The 10,495-nt window shown below is 44.8% G+C and overlaps 1 protein-coding gene across 1 annotated transcript; it reads right to left on the reverse strand.

Annotated features, from left to right (window-relative positions):
- Positions 1 to 2,817: 2,817 nt before the first annotated feature.
- LOC121676984 (sororin-like) lies at positions 2,818 to 8,466 on the reverse strand. Its single transcript, XM_042054108.1, is given in 4 exon segments — positions 2,818 to 2,939; positions 2,942 to 3,046; positions 3,049 to 3,584; positions 8,444 to 8,466. Coding segments are annotated over 4 exon segments (786 nt in total).
- Between the last annotated feature and the right edge of the window lie 2,029 nt (positions 8,467 to 10,495).

The following is a 10,495-nucleotide window of genomic DNA, read 5'->3' on the forward strand; positions in this document are numbered from 1 at the left end:
GACACAGAGCAAGCAGCGTGAACATTACAAAGCAAAGGTAACAGCAGCATAAAAGAACATAGATTAAAAGATATGGGTTATGGGCTGGAGAGATGGCTCATAGATTAAGAGCACTGACTGCTCTTCCAGAGGTCCTGAGTTCAATTCCCAGCAACCACATGGTGGTTCACAGGCATCTATAATGAGATCTGGTACCCTCTTCTGTCATGCAAGCATACATGGAAGGAATGTTGTATACATAATAAATAATTAAAAAAAGATATGGGTTAATTTAAGTTATAAGAGCTAGTTAGGAACAAGCCTAAGCTATCTGCCAACCTATCATGATTAAATAAGAAGTCTCCATGTTATGATTTGGGGGGCTGGCTGATGGGATAGAGAAAGACTTCTACATGTGGCAATTCTCCTGCCTCAGCCCATGCTCAGTTTTGCTTGTTTGCTTTATTTTTCGGCGAGGTTTCACTAGGTTACTTCAGTTGGGTTTGAACTCTTGGCTTAAAGGTTCCTCCTGCTTCAGCCTCTGAGTAACTGGAATCATCAGCCCTTGGCGCTGTGCTAAGCTTCCTTCCAGCTTTATTGGACTTGATCCTACTTGGCCTGAATCCACAGATTATGGATGGATGTCTCCTCTCACGTACTTGGTTTACAAGTACTTTCGCCATTCTCTGGCTTGCCTTCCTGTGTGTTATCTTTCATCCCATAAAAGCTTTTAATTCGGATGATGTCCGATATGTTTAGTTTGTCTTTGCTCACTTACACTTTAGTTTCGTACATTAAACTCTGTCAAGTGAGCCAAGACCGTGAAGCTCTACTCCACACTTTCTAACAAAAACACCTAACACTTTGCTTGCACATTCACGTCCATAATGCATTTGGGTTTTTGTCTTGTTTTGTTTTGTATTTTACAGATAGAAAATAGGGGTCAAACTTAAAAGACTATCTTTAGGTTTATATCTGTATGGGTGCTTTGGCTACATGTGTGTGGGTGTCAGCAGAGGTCAGAAGAGGATGTCTGATTCCCTGGGACTGCCTTTGCATAGAGTTGTGAGCTGTCATGTGGGGGCTGGGAATGAGCAGCAAGGGTTCTAACTGCTGAGCCCTCTCCCCAGCCCTGTTCAGATGTCTGCATGTGATTGTTCCATGTCCCAAACACCTGCTGAAGAACTAATATTTGCCCTGATGAAGCTCGGCACCTTTTCCACAATTGCCTGATAATTGAAGTAAAGATTTATGCCTGGATTCTCAATTTTATTCTGTTGACTACATAGATAGACAGATTAAACAATATGATGTGTATATATGTTCGCAGATATTTATCGATATACCAATACCATTGTATCTTTCTTTATGGAATGTTTTGAAGTTAGGAAATGTGAATTCTCCAACTTTGTTCTTAAATTTTTGGGTTTTTTTTTTTGAGACAGGGTTTCTTTGTGTAACAGCCCTAGCTGTCTTGGAACTAGCTCTGTAAACAGAGATCCACCTGCCTCTGCCTCCCAAGTGCTGGGTGATGCAATTAAAGGCATTATGCCACTGCCACATGAGGTTCTTAAATTTTTAAAAGATTTATCTTGGGGGCTGGAGAGATGGCTCAGAGGTTAAGAGTATTGGCTGCTCTTCCAGAGGTCCTGAGTTCAATTCCCAGCAACCACATGGTGGCTCACAACCATCTGTACTGAGATCTGGCGCCCTTCTCTGGCGTGTGGGCATACATCGAGGTAGAATGTTATATACATAATAAATAAATAAATCTTTAAAAAAAGATTTATATTTTTTTTAGAAAATATTTAAAAGTTTATTTGACATTAAACCCTTCCCTTTGGGCTGCACATTAGTTTCTCAAAGGCAGACAGGTTTGTAGTGATGGCAGCAATCAGCAGGGTCCTGCTCAGGATCCACAGGAAGCAGTGAGGACAAAGTCTTCAGGTGTGCTCCACCCAAAACCATCCTGGTGTAAGAGTGTGCTTGCTCACAGTTCTCATTCCCCACAGTTTCTCCTCCCAGGAACTTGCTAATGGGAGTCCAACGGCCTTTGTACCGTCTACCATAGAGAGGAGGTGGTAGGCCGGAAACAGTTCGGCAGAGAGAGACCATGAGACATCAATTTTGGTTCCCAGCAGCTCCCCTGGGAATGGTCTCACGTGAGAGTGTAATCGTCAAGCTCACAGCCTCCGGTGTTGAAGCTGTCTGACTCATGAGAAATAGCATCCAGAGATTTCTAAGTGTGGTTGCAAAAAGCCGCATCCTAGAGCCAAGACTGCGCAGCTCATTTTGAAGAGATGTGGGTGAGGAGAGGAGGATCAGAGAGCACAGACCTTGAGTTGGTGGCATCTGGAGCCCACACCATGAAGTATGTGCACTGTGCTCTAAGCGTCGTTACCCCATTCATGTCAGCAGCAGAACACAGACATGAACAGTTCCTATGTAACAGTTACATGTGTTTATAAAAAAAACCAACTATGACTCCCTTCGTCTTTCATAGCCAGACTCCACGTTCAGACTCTTCTGCAAGGTTTCCCAGCCTGTGAGTTCCCTATCGGACTTCACAGAACCTCTTCACCAGAGAGACAGCCCACGACTGAACCTGTTTCTGACAGTGCCGGCTCTGTCAGAAGTGGCTTCTCATCTCCAACACTGCGGAGGGAGAACACCCAGGGTAACTAGTCACAATGTGACAAGGGGCCAGTAGCACCTTTCTGGATAACAAGGCCAATAAAGAGGACCCTACAAGTCCTGTTCTTCTCAAAGGGCAATATATGTACAGGGAGGAAGAGGGGAGAGTCTGGCCAGGTATAATGTACCCCCCCACACTTTATCTCATTCAATCAGAAGATCAAACTGTCCAGCAGCTTCGAACTCAGCATTCACGGCCCCAGCCCACTCATCCAGCTCCAACTGCAGGATCTCTGGCACCTTCTTCGGTTTCTCTTTCACACTTGAGGAGAGATATCAGGGAGTGTATCTGGAAGCCAGGGCTTCACAGGTACTTTTGGGACTACAGTTAACTTTGAACACACAATAGGCGAGACTCCAGGAAAGTCTTCTCAGGTCCCTCAAAGCCAAAGAAGGATGGGTGGCTAGGAGTGGAGGTTGAGGCAGAACTGAGGCTCTCCAGCCGAATGACGTTCTGGGACATTTCCAAGTCTCCGGTGTCCAACTCTCCCTCCCCGGAGTTAGACTCAGCATTCTGAGTGTACAGCCCTGGAGTGCTGGTGGGGGTACCAGGGACTCTACAAGTTTTGAAGGGATTCTTAGAGAGACCTTGAGAGGAGGGCTGAGGAGGGCTGTTTTCTTTTCCCAAGATAAAAGAGATCCTCGGACTCCTTCGAGGTGTGTGGACAGCTGGGACCTCTACTGCATGAGCTACGATCTTCCAGACGATGGCTTTTCTGACTGGAGCCTCATGAGGTGTCTTCGGCCAAATTTCAGGAAAGATGTTTGGAAGATCTGAGCCAGATTTCCGCTGGGACCTCTTTGAAGACTTAGTAAACGGAATTCTGGGGCCAGACCACTGGGCGGCCCTTCCGGACCGCGTTCGCCGCTCCGACAGGCCTATGATTAGGCTCAGCCTCCACCACGGTTGCCTGATTTATCTATTTTTTAAGACGTTTTATGTGTATGGGTGTTTTGCCTGCTTGCATGCATATCACAGGTATGCAGTGCCTGAGGATGCCAGAAGAGGGCGACATGTCCTCTGGAATAGGAGTTAAAGATGGTTGTGTGAGCAGGAGCTAAATAAGTCCTCTGCTAGAGCAGCCAGCGTTCCTATGGCTGAGCCATCCCTCCTGCCAGTGTTCTGACCGCTGAGCCATCTCTCCAGCCAGTGTTATAAAATATTTTAAAGATTGTTTTGGTTATCTTCAGTCCCTCCCATTTCAGTAAAATTGTAGGCTCATTTTGTCTATTTATGAAAAAACAATAGCTGAGATTTTACTTTTGATACCATTGTAAATTGAGTGGCTTGTAAAGTTTCATTTTACTTTTAGCTTTTAAAAATTTTGTGGTGCTGGAGAGATGGCTCAGTGGTTAAGAGCACTGGCTGTTCTTCCAGAGGAGCTGGGTTCAATTCCCAGCACCCACATGGCAGCTCACAGCTGTCTGTAGCTCCAGTTCCAAGGGATCTGATACCTTCACACCAATGCACATAAAATAAACTCAAATAAATTATGTAAAAAAAAATTCGTGTGTGTGTGCACACACGTGCCCTGAGCTCACATGGTGAATCAAGGGAAATTTTTCAGAAGTCAGTTCTCTCTTTCTATCATGTGGGTCCCAGAGATCCAGCTCAGATGGTCACCCTTGGCAACAGATCCCTCTTCTGACTGACCATCTGTCTGTCAATGTCCCTGAACACTACAGGAATTTTTCTTATAAAAGCTTCCCTAAGCTTAAAGTGCCATCTCCGCAGTTTTGGGGACCTAGGTTCAACTCCAGCACACACATGGTGGCTCACTCCCTGCCCTAACTCCAGTCCCAAGAGATATGAACAAATGGGGCACAGATATACACGCAGACAAAATGCTCATACACATCAAAATAAAAATAAAATTTTAGAAAAATAATACTTTCTACTCTTCATTTATTAAGTACTTGCATTATGGAATGATGTTGGAATCAATCAAAGGCTTTTCCTGCAGGTTTTGACATGGTTATGAGGGTTTTATCCTTATTTTGTTACAGAGAGTATTGTATTCATTTGCTTTCTTATATTAATCTAACTACATTTCTGGGCTAAATCCCACTTGTGTATAGTTTTCTCCGTGTTACTGAATTCAGTTTGCTGGTATTTTTTTTCCGTCTATAGAGATCCTGGTTTCTGGTTTTCTGTACCGCTGCTATCCAGTTTTGGTATCAGGATCATGCTGTTCTCATAAAGTGAAGGTGTCGGATGATTCTTTTTGAGTCAACGTTTATGAGAATAATGCAGTGTCCTGTCAGAGTTCTCCTTCGGCCTATGGAAATTAGCTGTGCTGTTGCCATTTGCTTGAAAGGCCCCACTCCTGTTGTGGTGCCCCTCTTGTCGTTGACCATGCGGTCTCTCTGTGAACTCTCTGGCCCCCTTGTTTTCCATGTCTCTGCATTTGCACTGTGCTGTATTGACTCTTTTATCCTCCAAAATTAGTTTTATTGAAAGTTTTATCCTTAGTTTCCACAGCCTTGACTTTTCTATGAACTTTAGAATTGATGTCTCAATATTTTGACTGCAATAATTTGTATAACACAGGATTTCTCGTATTAGTCATTTTTAGATTGCCTGTCACAGTGGTTTTTATGAACATTCACACGGGAGGATGGAGAGATGGCTCAGTGGTTGGGGGAGCTCGCTGCTCTTTCAGAGGACCTGAGTTCAGTTCCCGACACCCATGTCTGCCAACTCCCAGCCATCTCTAAGTCCAGTTTCAGGCCTCCCTCTTCTGGCCTCTGAGGGAATTGCACACACATAGGGGAACATACACACAAATAAAAGTAAATATTGAAAAAACATTCACACTGACATACACGCATAGACTACACTGAACTTCAGAACTTCCTTGTTCCCAGTGAAACTCTCTTTCCATTAAAGAATTCTGTGCTCCCCCCATCTCCAAACTCCTGGAAATCACCATTTAGCTACCTCATTTAAGTAGGAGCTTTTTGTCTCCTTGTAACTGACTTTATAATAATGTCTTCAAGTTTATCAATATGCATGCTATCAGGATTACCTTCCTTTTGAAGATTAAATAATAGTCATTGTATATCTATACCACATTAGCTTACCAATCCATCTCTTGATGAATATTTGGTTTATTTCCACTTTTATAAATGTACACAATTTTTCAATTCAAAAGAAGAAAAAAAGCTAAGCATGAAAGATGTCCTTAACTCCAGCACTAGGGACGCAAATGTGGGCAGATCTCTGCGATTTTGAGGCTAGGCTAATCTTCATAGGAAGTCTACACCAACTAGAGTCATCAAAGAAGAAGGAGCCTCAGTTGAGGAAATGCCTCCACGAGATCCAGCTGTAAGGCATTTTCTCAGTTAGCGATCAATGGGGGAGGGCTCAGGCTATTGCTTGGGATGTCATCCCTGGGCTGGTGGTCCTGGGCTCTATAAGAAAGCAGGCTGAGCAGGCCGGGGAAGCAAGCCAGTAAGCAGCACCCCTCTATGGCCTCTGAATCAGCTCCTGCCTCCAGGATCCTGCCCTGTTTGAGTTCCTGTCCTGATTCCTTCTATGATGAACAACAGCAATGCCTAAATGTAAGCCAAACAAACCCTTTCGTCCCCAACTTGTAGTTTTGGTCATGGTGTTTCATCATAGCAATAGAAACCCTAACTAAGACAAATTTGTACCAGTAGGGTATTGCTGTGACAGACCTGACCCTGTTTTGGAAAGGACCGTGGAAGGACATTGGAACTTGGAGCTAGAAAAACCATCAAGTGTTGAGACCTCAGTGGGATGTTCTGTGGAAACATGGAAGATAGGAATATTGAGAGAAGTGCAGAGGATGGAGGCCTGGCTTACAAAGTTTCAGATGGGAGTTTAAAGACTCTATCAAGACCATTTGTCATTGTGATCTAAGGTCCCGGGGTTCTGGTTAGCTGGGGCAGAAGAAACAGCTGTGATTAGCAAGACACCAGAGCTACTAAAGCACACATTTGCTTCGCTGGGATACTTGATGCTGGTTGACTGGAGCTAAGAAATGAAGCAGTGATTAAGAAGAGACAGCATCAGCGAGGCGAAATCGGGAAAGTGTTTCCTGAGAGCACAGAGAAGCTGTGCTCCAGAGGCGGCCAAGGTTGTACCCCGTGCTGGACACCCGACTTGGTGATAATGTGTAAGTGTCATCAAGATGACACTGGTTTTGAAGACATGAAGGGGTCGTGGGAAGCAGCTGAGGCTTGGCACTGTGAGGAGAGCCTATGAGAGGCGGCTGGTGAAAGCTCCATTGCAGAGAAAGACCCCAGTAGTTTGGAGACAACGCCAGTACCATGGAATGACCAGCAAGAACAGCAGCAGCAGTGGAGGGGAGCCGGTCAGAGCCTAGAAGACAGGCTGAGTGTACTGCAGAGGGAGGAGCCAGAGAAGTGACCCAAACCCTTTGGAGGAATCCAGAAGCTCATGAGTGGATCCCAGATATTGGATGGTTGGAATTTTCTTTTGCTTTGGTTTGATTGTGACTGTGCCCTGATTTTTCCCTCTTGAAGTAAAAAAATATTTTACTGGTCCCAACGTTTGAGAGACTGAATTTTAAAAGACTTTGGATTTTAAAGGAGACCGGCTAATTTAAAGGGACTGAAATTTTAATGTCTTTGAATCTGTAAAGGCTGTGGGACTTTTAAAGTTATTTAAGATCTTGGGGATGAATAAGAAAGGAAGGGTTGTGGCTTCATAGTGATGTGTTTGTGTTGACAAGGGGTCAGTTGTACTGGCTGGTTTCGTGTGTCAACTTGACACGAACTAAAGTCATCAGAGAGGAAGGAGCCTCATTGTGGGTGGCACCATCCTGGACTGGTGATCCTGGGTTCTATAAGAAAGCATCCTGAACAAGCCATGGGAAGCAAGCCAGTAAGCAGTTCCCTTCTGTGGCCTCTGCATCAGCTCCTGCCCTCCAGGATCCTGCCCTGCTTGAGTTCCTGTCCTGATTTCCTTCCGTGAGGAACAGCAGTGCCTAATAAACCCTTTCCTCCCCAACTTGGTTTTTGGTCAAGGTGTTTCCTCACAGCGATAAAAACACTAAGATACAGACCCTGTCTCAAAACAAAACAAAACAAAACAAAACAAAACAAAACAAAAGGAAACAGGAAGAGTAGCAGAAGGAGGCCACCACACCCAGCCTGGATTTTTAACTAGTATTGCATTGAGCCAATCGGTTGATTAGGTGGGAGTGAGCATCTAATACACTAAAGCTTTCCATTTATGCTAATCCCCCTGAACCTCAGCAGTGTTTGCTAGGTTCCCGCATAAAAGGAGCTGACCGTTTTGGTCGATTTATCCTCAAATTTTCCAAGTTCCTTAGTTACTAAGGTGCTGTGAAGAGACACCATGACCAAAGCAGCTTGTAAACCATTTAACTGGGGGCTTGCTTACAGTTTTAGAGGTGAGCGTATGGCCATTCTGGCAGGGAAGGTGGCAGCAGCAGACAGGCATTGTGCTGGAGCAGTAGCTGAGATATCACAACTAACCTGTAGGCGGGAGGCGGAGGGAGAGAGGAAGGCTGGGTCTGCGCGTGCACCTTCGAAACCATGAGGCTCATACCTGTAGATACATTTCCTGCAGGGCCACACCTCCTGATCCTTCCTAAACAGTCCACCAACTGGGAACCAAATATTCAAATATATGAGCCCCACGGAAACCGTTCCTCGTCAAAGCACCACACACTGTACTTCTTAACTTTTTAATGTCGGATTTGTCACCAATGTGAGGAAACAGAGTTCTTGGATCCTAAAACAGTACTAAACTCACCTGCTAACTCCAGTTTCTTTCATTAGGGATCTCTCATGTACTTATAGACAGATACATACATACATACATACATACATACATACATACATACATACCTAGATGATAGGTAGATAGGTAGAGAGATAGATAAAATACAGTTTTTATAAAAATACTTTTTCCGGTGTCTAAGCTAGAATGATGAGAGGCTGTGATGAGACCACACCTCCTCGTTAGGTTCTGATCTAGAAGAAAAGCTTTCGGCCTTTGCCACTACGTACAGTTTAGCTGTAGACTGTGCTGGGATATTTGGCCACACTGTGAAACCCAAGACTGTGTTACTAAAATCAGCCTTGGATCAGGGGGTGGAGCCAGCAGCTAGTTGACAGGAATTAGCCACAGAGGAGCCAGGAAGACGGACAGAGAGATGCACAGGAAGGAGTAGGGAGGGACTTGGGAGTTTCTTGGTCTTTTTGGTTTGGGATGTCTAAAGAGACACTCCCTTGCTTGGTCTCCAGACAAAAAAGGTCAGCTGGTTGCTTCTCAGCCTCTCCGAGCCAGCAGGTTTTCACCCCAACATCTGACTCCTGATTGGCAAATAGAATGATAGAGACTTAGTTAAAAACTACATTTGATGGCAGCAGTAGAGCTGGTGGCAGCAGGACTGGAAATTCCACCAGGCCTCAGCCTGAGCCACAGAGTGCTGACTTTGGGGCAGTGGGGCCCAGGTAGTAGTTAAAATACTAGTAGGACCTTTTAATAAAAACCTCCTATCATGTGAGGACGCCTCCTTGTTGCTCTTCCAGGGGACGAGTGTTCAGTTCCCAGCATGCACATGGTGGCTCCTAACTGCAGCAGTTTCTCATCAGGCCACCATATGACACGACACTGAGAATCATTGTTAATCGCGAAAGCTCGGCCTTAGCTTAGGCTTGTCCCACTAGCTCTTATAACTTAACCCATTTATTTTCATCTACGTTCTGTGTCATAGCTCGTCACCTTTTCTCTCCATACTGCTCATGCTGCTTCCTCCACGTCTGACTGGTGACTCTGCCTTCTTCTGTCTCCGGAAGTCCTGTCTATCTCTCCCGCCTAGCTATTGCCCATTCGGCTTTTTGTTACACCAATCACAACCATACATTTTTACACAGTGTACGAAATCCCACAACACACGACCATCTGTAACTCCAGTTCCAGGGGAGCTGATGCTTCCTTTGGCCCCTTTGGTCACCAGCACATGCCTGCAGTCACACCTGTGGGTGGAAACATATACACACTTAAAAAAAAAAATCTTAAACAAAGAAATGAACATTGGCTTTGTCAGATCGTCTCTATACTGTGCACCGAGCTCTCCACAGGGTTTGTCTTGTCTGCACGCTGGATGAATTACACTGCTTGAATGCCAAGTCAGCCCTGTTTGCTGGCACAAATCCCACATGGCCATTTTGTGTAGTCTGTCCATGTATCGCTAGATTCAATTTGCTAAAATTTTATTAAGTTTTTTCCCCACTGAGTTCAACAGGGATTTTGATCTGTGTTTTGTCTCTACTGGATTTCTAACAGTGATGGCGTCTTCACACAGAGACCCAGGGAGTTCTTTCGCTAGCTCTCTGGGAGAGCCCATTTAGAAGTAGAAATAGTTCTTCCTTAGAAATTTCCTGGAATTCCTCAGTGAGGTCGTCTAGCGCTTAGGTTTTTGTGGTTGAAAAGATTCTAGCCACAGTCTGAACTTCTTTAATACATGCAAATTATGCCAGCTGCCCATTCTTTTTATATCTATTTGCTTATAGATCGTGGGTGTAGGTGTAAGTGTGTGCACCATGACGCACATGTGGAGATCGGAGGGTAACTTGTAGAAGTCACTTCTCTCATTCTGTCAGGTAGATTCCCCAGGACTGAACTCAGAACCTTAGCCTTGGCCACAAGCACCTTGACCTGCTAAGCTATCCTGCTGGACCCCGGGGTTACCTATCCTTAAGGGAGAGTTACTGTTTGTTTCTTTAGGAGCTTGCCTGCTTCGTCTAAATTATCAAATTTGTTCGCATAAAATCACCCATTATACTGTGTTCTCTGATT

Source organism: Arvicola amphibius, chromosome 1 (genome assembly GCF_903992535.2).
Source record: "Arvicola amphibius chromosome 1, mArvAmp1.2, whole genome shotgun sequence".
NCBI classification, from domain to species: Eukaryota; Metazoa; Chordata; class Mammalia; order Rodentia; family Cricetidae; genus Arvicola; species Arvicola amphibius.